This window comes from Neopsephotus bourkii, unplaced genomic scaffold (genome assembly GCF_033783945.1).
Source record: "Neopsephotus bourkii isolate Nb327-2 ecotype Australia unplaced genomic scaffold, CSIRO-AGI_Nbou_v1 NB_333, whole genome shotgun sequence".
Lineage (NCBI taxonomy): Eukaryota > Metazoa > Chordata > Aves > Psittaciformes > Psittacidae > Neopsephotus > Neopsephotus bourkii.
Window position 1 is genome coordinate 503070 of NW_026900839.1, and position 17039 is coordinate 520108.

Genomic DNA, 17039 nt, shown 5'->3' on the forward strand with positions numbered 1-17039 from the left:
TGGGTAAAAAAGAGAGCTGATTTTAGTCCATTTTGTGCCCTGAGAAAGACAAGGAAGAGCTAAAATATCAAACCTGGGGTTCTGTGCATATCAACTGGTGAGAGATGGGCTGCTGAAAGAGTAGTTTATGGGAGCAGACATCAGGATTTTGGTCCTATGGTAACTCACATCTGCCCCTCAGCAGACTAACAGATGTGCCAACAGCTGGAGGGGCAAAACCCAGGCTCCAACACACGTGTCATTTCTGACTACCTAGGAAAGCCCTAGGAGGAAGTTGGGGCTGATTATTGAGGATGAACAGTAGAGGAAAAAGATCTTTGTAAGTTCCTGTCTTCCCTTTAAAGCACCACAAGCATGCAGACGTTCCTCACACGTGCTTTGCACCCAGAAACAGTGTTGGCATTAGCAGTAAACCACTGCATATAGGTTAAAACTGACCCTAACATTGTCTAATCCATTGTAAACACCCAGAAGATACTCACATCCATTACACCCAACTGTTTTGTTTCTTTTCTTCCATTTTTATGGAGTCTGTCTCTGTGGTATTGTCTCTGATCACAATTACAGCAAAACACTGATTGGGATGCACATGGGAACATCATAGGAAACAAATACCAAATTGCCTTGACAAAGTAACCAAATGCATTTATAGGGCTGGTATTGCTTTTAATTAGCCTTAATTCCCAAAGAATTATTACTTGCTCCAAAAGAGAAAGTCTTTATGGATCCATAAATTACTGAGTACAAGATTCTTCCCCTCCCCCCCCCCCCCCTTACTAATACCTGAGAGAGCAGACGCAGCATAACTCAGCAGGGAATTTGCTGCATTTGACTGCATGGATGCTCATTGTTCCAATATAGTTGGTATTTTCATTATAGCTACAAAGATTGCATCAGTTCTCACTGAGTGAATATGGAAATCAAGGCCCAGTCTGGAGGACCCTTCAGACTACCACAGACACGTGATGCTTCTTAATCTGTGTGTTTGCACACATACACTGGCCATATACGCCTATGGTTTTATACCTTATTCCAATCAGATTTGCAGTTTGCTTCTTGAAATACAATAATGCAAACCAAGACATTCAATTCTCTCTATAAAATGACTGTGGCCCTACAAGTATCACCCTTGAGAAGGCCATGGTGCAAACCCAAGCAAGCAGGATCAACAGGAGCATACGTGCTTGGGTGAACACAGCTTCTGCTTCCATCTGGAGCTCTGAGCCTTCATGCTAAGTGTGTGTGACTGGGTGTTTTAATTTGCAGGGAGATCCTCAAGAGGTTGTGAGAGGGAGTAGCTGGCACTTCCCATCTATCTGTGTCACTACGGTATCTAGGCACTGGTATTTCACATTATAGCTGATTATGGAAAACATTTCCTTAGCAAACTGCTGGCCCTTTAGTAACACTAACGCCCTCTTTTGTGGCATTCCCTGAGCACTGTGGTATTCCAAGAGCACTGGGAAATTTACCATTGAGATTACAGAGCCATTTCCTGCTGCATAACTCTGAGAGAGGTACTTTTCTGATCTTAGTTGTATTACTCAATTGGGGAAAAGCATTATTATTTGGAATAATAACAGAGATCATACTGTTAAACCAATAGTACTTTAAGTACATTGATACTTCAGTAACTGGTTTGCCAAGCAAAGAGATCTCCCTCATTGTGCCAGGATGGTGGCACAGGAGGAATTCTTATGGAAACACCAAAGAAACCCACAGTGCAATGAGAGTCTGTGATCAGAGCTGCTGTGAGACAAGGTGTTTGGGGAGTGGGTTTGTTTCTTCATGGAATAGACAGGACAAATCCTCCCCAGCTGATTTCTGCTAATACCTTCATCTGTGGGCCATTAATGAGAATCTTAGTGCAAAAAATACATCTTTACATCCCGACTTGGTTTGCTTTGGTTGGGTGCACTGTTCATGAGGAGATGCAGCTGCCAGGCTTTCAACACAGTGTTTGCAGTGACAAATGCAAAATTCCCTTTCCATTGATGTTCTCGGAGCTGGCTTCAGACTTGCTGCTGCACTAAATGCCACTAAATCAGTAAATCCATTTATTGGAATAGTCATAGAGAACTGCAGCAATGAGACACAAACTTAATCCAATTCAAACCTCTTCGAAGCAGGAGGAAATAAACATCCATCTCCGTTCTCCAGGAAACTCGAGTAGAAAAGGGCGGAACCTTAAGGATGGAGATGGTAAAGAAAAGGCCATTCAGGAGGCAACACAGATAAACCTTAGCAATAACTCAACAGGGACAAGAAGAGGAATGATGTCCAAGCACTTCTTTAGCAAAGCCCTGGAAATACCTCTGGGATTGTCCAAGGATACGGCTTTCCACCAGCTCCCCATTCACTCAGCAGTAACATCTGGAACCCCCATCCAATTAGAAGACGAAAAGCAGGAGGATCAAAGAGAGCTTCCCAACTCTCATGAGAACAAGCTGGAGCATGGGATAATTAGCACTTTGCCTCTGCTAACCACCTCTCACTCAGCAGAGTTTCTCCCTGGCCTCCCCAGTCCCCTTTGCCTCCAGAGAACTACCCTCCCCATAACAACAGTTGTCCTGACACATCCCAGAAGTTCATAGCGGGCTCTTCTCTCCCCATTAACCAGAGGCAAAGCCTTTGGGATCGTATTTTCCCTGCTTTGGGGTAGGGGCGAGAGCAACAGATGGGGGGTGAGGAAAGAAGAAACAGGGTTCAGCAGCCCTGGGGATCCTGGTGAAGCTACAGGCAAGCAGGAAACACCAGGAGAAAAATACAGCTAAATGGTAACAAAATGAGATTTTCTTTGTCTCTTGTATTTCTTGCTTCCAGGAAGTTCCAATTGGGATGAGAGAGGTGTAATCCACTGGGAGAGAGAAACATGGAAACATGTGCTCACTGGTTCCCACTTCTTTTTCATGGCTAATACATGGCACATAGCACACAGAAGTTTCAAGCCTCAAAGGCACCTCAACAATAGTGAGGAGTCAAGCTGTTAGCAGCAGGATTGAATTGTGAGTTGCCCTTGCAAAGGGGATGTGGGTTGTGTGTCCATCACTTGTGCGGACCCTCAAGCTGCATCACTGGATTGGGTCTAAGTGCCTGCTCTTTTGCAGAAGAACAGCAGTCAGCAATTCCCCTCTAGCCAAGGGGCAGACTGGTACAGAAGGGAAACCTTATGCTGGAATCCCACAACGATCAAGAGATCCTTTTCCCCATATCCCATGGCAATTCCCAATAAGAGAGGAGCATTTCCTTCTGACAAGTCAATCCACAAATGAGGCTGCAGTGTTCCTGTTCTATCACTTTTCAATAGTCACAATCCTAGAGACAAACTCCATGGAGGAGCTTTGCCACTCTGCTGGCAAGGGAAACAAACTGATGGGGCACCCAACAGATCTGCATGGGAAGAAGCAAACAAGCTGAAATCAGGGTGAAATGCTAATGAAGATCTGGAAAGCACTGGCAGGTTAAAGGTACCCTAGGAACAGAACTCAGCCAGGAACAGCAGGGAAGGTCAGCCTAGGGATTGCATGTGATTTTATCTTAAAAATCCAACTTTACATACAGTGACTCCAAGACAATGTAATAACTGTAAATCATGGAGCAGTGATGTCACATTGATCTGGTGTAGTTCTGCATCAGAATCTATACTGGGTGGTTGCCAGAATGACACAGCCCTGACCCCATCCTCCAGTTCAGGCTGCTTAGGCTCATGCAGAGGAGCACATGCATGCATCAGAACTCTTCACTTGCCATCCCAGGCAAACCTCAACTCCCCTCTACCATCTGACCTGCATGTACAACTGAGTGCTGAGGTGAGCTACAGCCCCATCCTTGTGCAACCCACCTCCCAGAGCAGCTCTGCCCCATGGACCACAGTGCTTGTATGAGCTTGTTCTTACCACGGGCTGCAAAGTCTGCAAACCCAAATCTTTCCCCTTGCTTGACAGAAACTGAGCTCCTAAGAAGGGAATGAGCTTGTTCAGGGTACTGGAGTTTCAGCTAACTGACAGACAACTGCAGAGGCTGGGACGCTCTGTTGTACCTGGGATGCTTTGTTGTACCTGGGATGCTTTGTTGTACCTGGGATGCTCTGTTGTACCTGGGACGCTCTGTTGTACCTGGGATGCTCTGTTGCACCTGGGATGTTCTGTTGTACCTGGGATGCTCTGATGTACCTGGGATGCTCTGATGTACCCGGGACGCTCTGTTGTACCTGGGATGTTCTGTTGCACCTGGGATGCTCTGTTGCACCTAGGATGTTCTGTTGTACCTGGGATGCTCTGATGTACCTGGGATGCTCTGATGTACCTGGGATGCTCTGATGTACCTGGGACATTCTGTTGTACTGTTGTACCTGGGATGCTCTGTTGCACCTGGGATGTTCTGTTGTACCTGGGATGCTCTGATGTACCTGGGATGCTCTGTTGTAGCACTGCCTCTAGCTCCACCAAACCGCGATTAGAAATACATGAGATTCCCTTTCCCCGAGCTCAGCTCCAGCCTGCTGTTTAACAACCAGCCTTCTCCCAACCCTCAGAAAAGCCTTTTCCCTGCTGTTTCTCCCCTGCCAAGCAGCAAACCCTCAGACACAGCTGCCCGGGGGGATGCCAGCACCCCCGAGAGGAAGAAGCGCCGGTACCGTGAGCACCAGCGGGCTGAGCCCGCAGCCATCCCCGTGCTCCGAGGGGCTGAGGAGCGCTCCCGGCCGGCCCGTCGCTGGTCGGGAACCCCCCGGCGGGGCCCCCTCCGCCGCCGCGGGTTGCTGGCAGCAGCCCCGGAGCCGCAGCGCTGCCGCCGGGGAGAGAGGTAATAAATAACCCGGGGAGCGAGGCGCGGAGCCCGGCGGGCGGCGCAGACTCTGACCTGACAAATACCCACTGGAAAATCATCACCTCCCGCCCCCGGGAGCCTGGAGCCAGCCCCAGCCCGGGCCCAGACGGGGGCGGGGGGCGGCTGAGCAAACACTGGGGCTCGCAGGAGCCAGGCGGGACCGCTGCCCGCCCCGTCCAGCCGCACCGAGCCAGCACCCCAAACCCAGGGGGAGCGAGAGGCAAAGGTCTATGGATGGATGGATAGATTAGATAGATAGATAGATAGAGATAGATAAATAGATGCTTTATTTTCCACTCTATGCAATAAAGTGTGATTCTAAAGAATATAACAGGGAGCACAGCTTGAATTCCAATTGGTGGGGAGCCTGTTGTTAACCATCAGGGAACTATTTATTCTCTAGCCTTACTGATGCTCCTTGGTCAATAATGATAAAGGGGGGTGGAAGGAGAAGAAGTTGCAGCCATTATAAGGAAGCAATTACATTACTGAGGAGCAGCAGCAACAGCCCCCTCTGAATCTATGATTCCCTGAGGTCATGTCTGGTGTGCTCAGCCCACTGGCCACTGGCAGGATTTGCCCTGCATCATTAACCCTCCAAACAGGGGTTTTTTTGCTTGCCAGGAATGACTGATTTCTCCAGCCTGATGGCAATCATCATTTGGGAGCAGAGCAGGGCTCTCCTGCTGCTGAACCATCCCCAGTGATACTTTATAAGTAAGAGCTGGGTGGCTGACCAGCTCCTTAGGAAAAAGAAGAAAATGTGTTGATTTTTGTGTTAAATAGTCACTGCTCCCTAATTCTGACACTTCCTCCTGCACACAGACATGTAGCATACATGTATGCTTGCCTTAAGCCCTGATCCATCCCCAACACTCACTGTTTGCCTCGCTCTTACCTCTCAGAACCAGGAATATGTGGCATGAGGTGGTGTACAAAGGACAAGTGATGGTCCCTGTCCCAAGCAGTTGGCCGGTGCACTCCAAGACTCTGCTATTTCTTGTGTTACTGGATGCCAACTGAGTTTTGCCAATGTTTCAGGCAGGATCAGAGTTACACCAGGCCAGCTTTAGAAACTTCTGGCATCCAAACTGGGTGGCAGATCAAAAAACCCCAAACACAGTGCAGAAACCTACGCTCAGAGTTCCTTTGCTGTACCACAGGGGAGCTGCTTGGATCTGAAGGGTTTGATTAACTCCTCCTTTACTCCTCTCCCTGGCATCATTCCATCACAAGGGCTACATGCAGGCCTGAATAACCAGCAGAGATTCTTGATGCCATGTTACAAGCACAGAATCCCAGGCTGGTTTGTGTTAGAAGAGACCTTAAAGCTCACCCAGTTCCAATCCTCATAGGCAGGGACAGACCTAGAAGCACAGTAGGAGTGAGGAGCAGAACAGGGGGGCAGAGCCTGCCTAGAGTACAATGGAGAAAGCAAACAGGGGGTGTGCCAGGAGAATCACAGCCACCACAAAGGCATCACCTACATTTCTTTAAGGAAAGGACGCGGGTTTCTTATTGCTATGGTCTTGCATCTCCCCCCTTTCTGCTCTGTTACCTGCTGCAGCCCTGACTGGCATTTCCTGAGGAGTTCAAGGACTGGCCCGACTTCAAATTTTAATGAAGATGAACCAGTTCAGCCTTGGCCATAAAAAATTGAAGTTTCTCCATTTCCAAATACACAGCTTTTGCTCAGAGAAGACAAAAGGTCTGAGGGAGTGGGAAGCGCCTGTGCTTGAGCTCCCCAGATACCAAGTTCTGAACATCTCGTTCCGAGACAGCTCCGGTCTCCTTCCCCTTCCTTTGAAGATTCTGCCTTTAGCCTGCAGAGCAGGTTCCTTCTGTCAGTTTTCTGGTTTGGGGAGCTAAGGAATTCTGTTACCAAACAGAAAGCTTCCAGGGTTCTGGAGACTTGGCGCTTCCCTTCTTTAGGGCTTCCAACAAAGCAACACAACTGACAACGCAAGGCATCTGTCTGCTCAAAACCAAGTGACAGGCTAGGGTTCCTTCAGGTGAATGCAAATACTCCTGGTTATTCACTTGATCATTGGTGTTTACACACACCTACCCAAAGGTGCTGCTGCCTCTGACCATGTTCTGAGCTGGGGAAGTGTCCCTAGGTTGTGACTGCTTTTCAGGGTAGCACTGAGTGAGTTGTTATGAAGTTCCTCCCAACCAGAGCAAGGATCAGCTGGCTTTAAGGGCAATCCTTAAATGAATCTCTTTCAATAGCAAGATGAAAATCAAGATCTAGAAGAATAAGCAGGAGAAAGGAGGGACATTGTTCCTTGCTGCCAGCAACAAGCCTCCTATTGACGCTGCTGGCAGTCATTCACACTCAGCAGCAAAGGACCATAAGCCTGGATAAAAGCTTGATTTGCAGACTTGGTACAACTAAAACCTTTTGCAGAAGCCAAGAAATGGGGTTCATTCTAGCTCAGAAGAAATGCTGGGAGTGGCTTTCAGGGAGAAAAGCCATATTCTTTCCCCTGTACACGGATGTCTGTCTTTTTGCTCAGTGTGATGCCTTTAAGCTCTTCTGGGGGTAGGGGTATAAATCATCATAACGCCATGGCATGGCATATAAATCATAATAAAGAATAATGATATGTAATAAGGATGAATAATATTAAAAGGAGAACAGCATTTGAGAGAGAGCCTGCACACACACACACACACACCCCCCCAAGTGTACAAATACACATAGAAAAGGGGGTTGCTACTGCTTTGTGAACATTTTTGTTCTCAGTGGGTATTGTGCTGTCAGCACACTGACCCCAGCCTCCTTTCCCCACCTTCCTTTCCTACTCTCCCTGCCCTGCTGCACATGGAAGGGCAGTGAATAAAACATGTGCAGGTATTACACTGCTCAGGGGGTCAAGAATTGACATTACAGTGGGAGTCTGAACACCCAGCTCCTGCAGCTCCTGTGCCTGTCTGGGTACAAAGCTTCCCTCTGCTCTGGCTTGCATTTTATCACCTGAACACACCAAGGAGTCGGTATTACTCTAACCACAACACACAACTGTCCCCTTCCACTGATGCTGCCAAACACTACAGGGATCCTAACCTGCTGGAGGGCTGCTTGGCTCTGTAGGGAATATATGGCTCCCTGAAGACTGGAATCTTCTGTTATTTCACCCTTTCTGAGCAGTTGTAATAAAGGGAACTCAAAATGCTGCCACCTGGATAGCTCTGAATACCCAACTCCGTGCTGCTGAGGTAAGAGAACTGGAGAAGAGAAGCACAAAAGGCAAAAGACCTCAAGGAACACACAGCTGTAGCAAGAAAATCAATGTCCAGCAGGATGCTTTGTTCTTCATGTGAACCCAGTATGTAAGAGAGACAAAAAGACAGGTCCATGAGCAGAAACAAGGGTGGATGAACGGGTAGACACAAGGAGAGAGGTGCTGGGAGGTGAGGGAGTTTAGATGTAGGTAGGAGCCTCCTCTAAAGCACTAAGCTGAAAGTGTCAAACAAAGAGGTTCCTGATTTTACCTTGTTTTGTGGGACCTTTAAGCTGCATTGGGGAGAGGCTGTGCTGATGGATCCACCACCAATGACTTACACATCTGGAAGGGTTCTTCTCTCCCCAGTTTTCATCTGGCTGCACACAAGTAACAAAGCAAGCTGTCCCCTCAGACAAGGGGAGGCCCTTTGCCCCCAAACCCTGCCCAGCCTCTGGCACTCCCCAGAACCACTGGTCACCTCTGCATGTTGCTATGTCATTTTCCAACTGCATTTGAAACCAAAGGTGGGTAAAACTGGTTTGGTGAAAGTCTGTAATTACAACAGTGTGAATGAGCATTGTGAAAACTGGGAGAAACCCAACACAAAGCAGAAGCTGGGAAACCAGGCCCTCCAGTCCAGCACATCCAAACACAGTGCTGTAAGCCACAGGCATCTGCTGAACACTACCCTGAGAAGCAGATATAAAACCAGCACCACGAGGGGCTCTCCACCTGGAAAACAGCTCTACATGCTTATCTCCAACTGCAAATTCAGACTCAGAACCTGGACGAAAGGAATACCAATTTTAAGATGGATTTAGTGTGAGAAAGCCTAGACTGGTTGAGCTAAACAACCTTGGGCCTCTTCTGCATTCCAAAGGCAGGGGAGCACAATGGCAAACTTACCCCTACTGCTGTCCTGATGTCAGGGCATCCCCACTCATCACACACGCCTTCACCTCTCTAATGAGGCAGATGATAGAAGTGGAAGGAGAGTATGAAACAGAATTATAGAATGCTCTGGGTTGGAAGGGACCTTAAAGCTCATCCAGTTCCAACCCCCTGCCACGGGCAGGGACCCCTTCCACTGGAACAGCTTGCTCCAAGCTCCTGTGTCCAACCTGGCCTTGAACACTGCCAGGGATGGGGCAGCCACAGCTTCCCTGGGCACCCTGTGCCAGCGCCTCAGCACCCTCACAGGGAAGAACTTTCCAAGATCTAATCTAAATGTACCCCTGCAAAAACTGTTTATTACCTGTAGATTGGCCTAAAAGTGGGGTTTTATGTGTTTGGGACAACTGATTCTGTACAAGAGCTTGACTAGAAAGCCCAGGCTGCTGGCACAGCTGATGAGCCAAAGGAAGCAGTGTGGATGGGTTTGTATAACTTCACAGAGCTGACTAAACTGGGGCTACTGGTCAAGATACATCCCAAATTATCTGATGTCTGAATTATCCAGTTCCATTTCAGGTACAGTGAAGCAGATTTCCTAATCACTGAATATCACCGACAGAAGCAGCACAAGGGAAGGATTGCTTACCTGGTTAAATGTGTACTTAAAATGCCAATAGCCCACACTGAGACCCAAGAAAATAATACATTTATCACTGTTATTAACAATAATAGAAATACACCCAGCTTTAACAGCATGCAGGGTTTGATGCATTCCCCAAATATAGGGATTTAGTAGTTTAAAGCCTGTGTATTTGTTTCTCTCTCCCCATCCTGCCCCCCCAACCATGCTGAATTTTTAATGCACACTGTTTCTAATGCCTGCCGTTTTTCTTGTAAAGGCTTTTTTTGACATAACTTTCTATTGCTGCATCCTTTTGTTGCTGCCATTCCCCAGCCTTGTTAGAGCCTCCACTCTCCTAATGAAGCTCGGCTCCTGCCAGGATAATAAAAGGAAATAGATGCAGAGCTGAAGCGAGGCAGTGCGAGGTGTGTGCATGTGTGTGTCTGATTAGAAACAAGGGTGACACAAAGTAAGTGCAATAACAGCCTCTTCTCCAGGGACTCCCAAGGCTGGCCCCAAGTTCTGCAGCTTCTCTCTAGAGCTCTCAGTGTGTGTGTGCACATGGATGTATACACATCCATACAGTTTGTATGGGTCTGCAGCACATGTAGTTGGTATGGATTCTGTATGCAGACTGACAATGTGGAAGGGCACAGTTGCAAGAGGTGTCCTGCAGGTGCCAGAAGGAGGGGATATTCCGCCAAATTAAAGGCATAGGACTTCAAGGAATCCAGTGACTTCCTATTCTCTGTATGTTGGAGGTGTCCCTGTAGTGTTTCATAGTAACAAGCTCCTGATTAAACCTGTGTGGTCACTTTCTAACCACTGCCTTTCTTTTCTTCTCTCCCCCCCCCATCCATCCTTCATGGGTGTCTAATAGATGAGAAGGCACTTTCCCCCTGTTGCCATTCAGAAGAACAAACAGAACTATTTCACAGCCCCAGAGATGACACAGACCTCTGCTATCCTGTGGAACACCCCCTCCTCCTTCTGAGCACTGAGCTTCCAAAAGCACAGCGTGTTAGTGGCATGTACACATTGGCATCCCTTGAGCAGTAAGAGCTGCTGCAAGAAGCATCCTCTAGCATGGAGAAGAGCTCCATCAACTCTTTAATGCCTTCCAGCCTTAGGAACAGCCTCTTGGGCTCTTTTGGGGCAATTCATGGTCTCACTGGAAGACAGGGAAAAGAATTAAACCAATCCTCTTCTCTCTTCTGTCCACTGAGAATAAAAACCTTCATGTTTCTACAGCTTCCCTCAGGTTTCTAACTATTTCTACAGGTCCTTGACAACCAAACCTCACAAATTCAGTGTGATGGAGGTGGTCAGTGACTGCCCTTGTATCACAGGCTGATAAAGAAGAGAGAACTTGAATAAGGCTCCTGGGACAAAGAAGAAGGAAGTGGCAGAGTAAGGGAGAGAAAGACCTGAGCCGTGTGACATCCAGGTCTTCATCTTTCTGCTATACAACGTCTGTGCTCAATGTTAATGCACGTTGAAGGCTATGCAACATCTCTGTGGCTAATGCCACTCATCAGAAGGAACCTCCAAACTACTCTGAGCAGCTCAGTCACTCTGGGTCAGTGTTCATCAGCCCAGGCCTGTAAGATATCTAAAAGAAGAGATTTTACAAAGTCAATGAAACCCATTAAAATAAAAGACCAACTGCCACTGCAGTTTGTCCTGCATTCCATATTCCTGCCTGGTGCAGAAGGCCAGCAGTGTTAGCCTTCTGCTTCCACAGTCGTGCTGTAACAACAGTGAGGATGGGGGCTGGCTCTTGGTCCCTCCCTTCCCATGAAATAAAGCCTATAGTGAAGAGCAGGAATGGGTAAATCATAGCTCCTCTGTAGGTTCAAAAGTTGCTTGCTATTAATCAGAGATTTTGAATGTCCAAGCAATGCACGTCCATGCACCCTGAGCCCAAGCACATGTACAGAGTACTCATCCCCTTGGATGCTTTGGAACACCAGATACACATGCAGCAATATTACCTTAGGGACTAGTTTATTTCATAGAATCATAGAATCATAGAGTAGTTAGGGTTGGAAAGGACCTTAAGATCATCAAGTTCCAACCCCCCTGCCATGAGCTCTAAACCATCTCACCCAAGGCCTCGTCCAACCTGGCCTTGAACACTGCCAGGGATGGAGCATTCACAACCTCCCTGGGCAACCCATTCCAGTGCCTCACCACCCTCACAGTAAAGAGCTTCCTCCTTATATCCAATCTAAACTTCCCCTGTTTCAGTTTGAACCCATTACCCCTTGTCCTATCACTACAGTCCCTAATGAAGAGTCCCTCCCCAGCATCCCTGTAGGCCCCCTTCAGATACTGGAACGCTTCTATGAGGTCTCCACGCAGCCTTCTCTTCTCCAGGCTGAACAGTTTATTTGCATACTCCAACAGGCACAAATTGGATTTGGTCTCTAGTTGAAATAACAATGCATGGAAGAGTCTCCTTTGACTTGTTTCCAGTGGGATATCCAGCTTTTAAGCACTTCAGACACCTTAACATGGGGAGAACCTCTATGTATTTATAGCCTCCAACATCCAAAGTATTTACAGCTATCTACAGCTCTACTCAGTTGTCTGTAGCAGTGCCACATACTTTAAAACTCATGAAAACTCCATTCATTTCTTCCTCTCAGACCAGTCCTAACATTCAGACCCCAGAGTCACCATGTCAAGGCTAGGTTGACACCAACTCTACACTGAAAAGCTTAACTGTGATTTCAGATGGAAATTAATCTAGGCACCTCTTGCTCCCTAATGGATTTTGATCTACTTCTCCACAGTGGGACAATATCTGGCATGGGAAGTGATGTCTGTTTCTCACAAGGCCATAATTATGAAGCCTACAGGGAAGTGTAGGTCAAGACAGAGACACAATGACATAGCTCTTTACCAGACCAGAAAAACAGGAATGATGAGGAGCACTGACACGCTGCAGGAACAATGGCACATCAGTAAGGAATATACTTGCAGCAAGCAAGCTCTGGCTCTGTTTGGTCCTTCTCAAGCTGTATTTTCATTGCTATGGAGAACATCCAGCTAATACCCCATCACCCAAACCCAGGAGCAACTGTTTTCAAACATGGCAAGACTCTAGAATCCTTCTGAGTAAGAGAAATAGTCACATGTAAGTACAGACTCAGCTCCTCCTCTCCTGACTTTGAAGAGGAACCTTAGACTTTGGGAAATGGAAGACCTCAAGAGGATACGAAAATCGTGTCCAAAGCCTATACCTCCTTTTTGTAACACAACTGCACATTTGCCATCTTTCTGGACAGCATCTAGCATCCAATAAAATCACGGTAAATAGTAAATAGATAGTAAATCACAGCAATAACTGCCCATCACGTTACACACCGCAAGGTGAAAATGTGAGTGTGCTCTTGAAAAGCTTTTCTGACATGAAAAGACCTACTGAGACCTCTTCCAAAGCAAAACCAAGATGTCTGTCCCAAGGCAAGATGTGATCAAGACGAGAGAGAGTCATGAACATCACAATGACATTAAGACAAAACCATCGGTTTCACACAGACAGACTCCTGGGTGGCAATACGAAGCCAAGAAAAGAATGGGTCTTTCATGGATCACACAAGGGGAATATGCTACACAACCAGTGGTTCTGAAAGGAAGATGATATTTTTCCCTTTGGCTGTCCTGACCAGACAATGGGACCAGCAGTGTGAGGATCTCAGACAGACAATGGACACAACAGACAGAGGCACTCTCTGCAGAGCAATGACTGAACTGGAGAGAATCCACTCCAATTATTCCTTTTGGAGGGGGGAATTTTTTGTTGTTTAGTTTAACTCCATCAAGAGCTGACCGTCCCCCCCCCCAGTGATGCTAAAGGACACCCAGCAGGTTCACAGCCACTCGTACCCCATCCCAGCATCCATGATTTTAATGCTTAGGAGGTGCAGGCTGTGCTGTATTAATATGCAAAGTGTGCCTGCCTTCCCAATTAAATGGAAAATGCTATGATTAAAGGCAGTCAGAAGATATTAGATGGATAGTGCTGAACTATGGGCTTTATTTCCTACACACAGGAGCCCCACAGGAGTGCTGATGGAGTACATGCTGGGGAGATTACCACAGGCAAAACAGAGCTAGGAAAGGAAAAATGCTTCAATATGTAAAAAGGAGAGAAAATGAGGAAGCTGTTTACATGAGGACTGAATTAACACAGTCCCTCATCCTGGTCTCTCCGACACAGGCCTTCTGAGCCACACATATCTGGAGGGAAACCAAGCACCACAGCTCACAGAAGCTAAATTCTGGCACATCATTTGGAGGGAAGAAGGCCTCAGAAGCAGAGTGAATCACAGCATAAGGCCCAGAGAGAGAGCTCTACAATTCATAGCTGCACAGACCAGAGGCAAAGCTCAGAGGGGATGGCCTTTTCCTATGCCCCCTCCTTCCTTGTTAGCATCAGCATGTTCTCCTCTACCACCTATCTGGGATGGGAGAAGAAAACCCAGTACAGCATGCTGGGTAATTTACAATTCAACCCATGAAGATGAGAAGATAGAACAGGAAACATTAATAACTGACTGTAGGGTTCCCTCTGCCTTACTGTGAAGGGCTCGCTCTAAATCACCCCATGTGGCTTTAACCCTCCCAGCTCCGCTCTGCATCTCAGTCCTAGGCCATGGAGCCAGTTCCCCCCACTAACTCTTCCTTCCTGCTGCACCCTGTGTCACTGCTGCACTCCCTGCCCGTGTTTCATGACTTGCATTTAATTAAAAGAGATGGCAAAGTCAGGTATATTTATGGGGACTTCTAATCCCCACACTTGCAGTTGCTATGGGTTTCCTTCCAGAGTTTGCTGTTTCTTCCCTACCCCCACCACCTAACAGGCACCAGAATAAAGTCTAATAAATTCTGCTGTGTAATTGGCTGTATATTTTAGGGGTCCATCTATCCCAGTGCTTTCACAACAGAGGCCTTCAAAAAATTACTGTAAGGACAGAAAACCCTGGGGGAGAGAGACCAAAGTGCTTTATTTCCTCCACTGACTGCTGCTAAACTGTTAGAGGTACGAGGCTGGAGTGCTGAGTGGAATAAAGCCAGAGCCAGGGGCAGCTCCCACGTCACAGGGCAGCACCTGAAGGGAAGCAGCTGCCACAAGCTGCACTTTTGTCCAAAAGCAGAGCTCACTGTCCTGCTTTGCCTGTCTGAGGGAACGAGAACCACCATAGGGGCTAATCAGAGAGCACTGCAGGCCTGCCCAGTGTGCAGTTCAAATGAGGTGCATCTATTAATGCAATAACTCTTCAGGTTCTAGTGCTGCTCTCACCTGCTAGCACTCCAGAGACACTGAAAAGCCCATGATGCTCTTTAAATGAGCCACTTCCACCACGGACTCTCCTGAGAAGGTTGGAGAAGAGTCTCCAGGTTTTGAGGAATACAGAATTTCAGCTGCTCTTTGTCTTTAGGAGGGATTCTTTTCAGCAGCAAAGTGCCCCCAGGTGAAGCCACACAGAGGAAAGGATGCAAAGTACTTCCAGACAGCCAGCTTAGCTCCAATATGGGTTTGCAGAACCATGTGTAATGATGATGCACGTTTCTGACTTACCCTCTGAAGCGCAGAGCTGGTCATAACAGGTAGGATGCAAAGTACACTGGAGTGAGCGGTGTTTGAGCAAGCCTGTGCTGCTGTCTGCCAGAGCCTTGCTGGGGATAAAGAGAGAACAGTGGTTCAGCACACGGCAGAGTATGGAATAGAATCACGCAATGGTTTGGGTTGAAGGGACCTTAAAACCCATTCAGCTCCAACCCATTGCCATGGGCAGGGACTCCTTCCACTGGAGCAGCTTGCTCCAAGCCCCTGTGTCCAACCTGGCCTTGAGCACTGCCAGGGATGGGGCAGCCACAGCTTCTCTGGGCACCCTGTGCCAGCGCCTCAGCACCCTCACAGGGAAGAGCTCAGCTCAGTGTCCCCTCTGTCAGTTTAAACCAGACTGACAAATACAAGTGAGGAGTGTTCAAAAGGTGACACAGATGTAAATGAAAACACCAACACCACATCAACATTATGTGCTGTATTTGAAGAGCTCGACTCCAAGTATTAGAAATACTGCCAGCAGTTCCAGCCCATCACAGGACTCCTCTACAATGACCACTCTTAAATCGTCAGCACTTAGCAGGATTTACTGGTTGTAGTCTTTCTCCATACAAGGAATCCCTTCTGCAGGAATACCCACACCTGCTATCAGCAGAGCAAGGTCTCCTCATATCCAAATTCCCACTGACCCATAGAAATTTCAAACCCACTGTTCACTGCTCAATCCAGATACAACATCATGAAACAGGAGGGAGGGAGAAAACACATTCCCTCTGGGTTGTTCATTTAAGTAAAAGAAGAAATGAGAGAAGAGGAAGAAATTCCATGAAGTTGGCACACATGTGCCTGCCCCGAAACCACACAGAATTATGGCCAAACCTGGATGCCTGAATACCGCTCCACGGTGTTTGCAGAAGCTAACACCCCTTCCTTCATTCACCATCTTTCCCCACTCTGAGTTTATGCCCAGTGTTAATGTTACTTAAACCTCACCTTACTTTTTCCCTTCTCTCCTCTATGAATTTGATGCCGGGTTTCCTATTTCCCTCCATTTTATGAAGGAAACCTGACTGTACCTGCCCCCATGACTACAAACCCCACCTCACAGGAGCCAGTTTTATTCTGGTGATCAGAGGGCTGCCAGCCCCATTTATGAGTGGACATAAGATCTCCAAATCGCAGTGTATGTGGTGTAGTATAAAGCCAGGTCAATGAGATTAAAAGTATGTCCATGAGAGAGCTGGAAGGCAATTGGAGTTTCATGCTTCTGTGCTGATTGGGCATTCAGTCTAAGGAAACCTGTGTTAATAACACACTTGCAGGCCCTAGGAACAAGCTGCACATTATTCATTATTGCAGCCTGCCTTCACCAACACCCCCTCACCATAAAAAGAGAGGAAGAGAGGGGGAAAAGCAGCTCTCCCCCTCCTCCCTATTCAGATGAAGCCATCAGGGAGGTGGTGCCATTGATAATGAATGGGCTGAATTAACAACAGAAACACTTCGCTTCCTTATCATATGGTTCACATAATCAAAATGGGAAGGGGGAATGACAGGGGAGAAGAAAGGTCTGAGCCTCACATATGGGTCCCCCCCACCAACTGGAAAATACATGGACTAAACACAGCCCAGCAGCTTCTAGTCACATACAGAGTAATCCCCTTGCCTTTAAGGAACCCTGTTTATTGAAGAAACAACACCCTACAAAGCTTGAACACCATGCTTAAAGGAGCCTTAGCCAGGCTTGGGTAGGTCACTGGAATCAGAGCAAACCCGAGTGATTGGTAGATGTGGGCCTTGGAGCTGCACTGGATCTAGGGCCAAAAAGAACGCAGGCTGGGCTTCAGAACAGGAGTGGGCTGGCCCACGGGCTGGATGCAGCAAGTCC

The 17039-nt window shown here is 47.5% G+C and overlaps 1 protein-coding gene across 4 annotated transcripts in view; it reads right to left on the reverse strand.

Moving 5' to 3' along the window:
• SAMD11 (sterile alpha motif domain containing 11) overlaps positions 1–17039 on the reverse strand; it is a 163430-nt gene that overhangs the window by 113142 nt on the left and 33249 nt on the right. For all 4 annotated transcript variants that reach the window (XM_061347903.1, XM_061347904.1, XM_061347905.1 and 1 more), the window contains exon 9: positions 15164–15261. In XM_061347903.1, coding sequence (XP_061203887.1) covers positions 15164–15261 — 98 coding nt within the window. The remainder of the gene's footprint in view (positions 1–15163; positions 15262–17039) is intronic.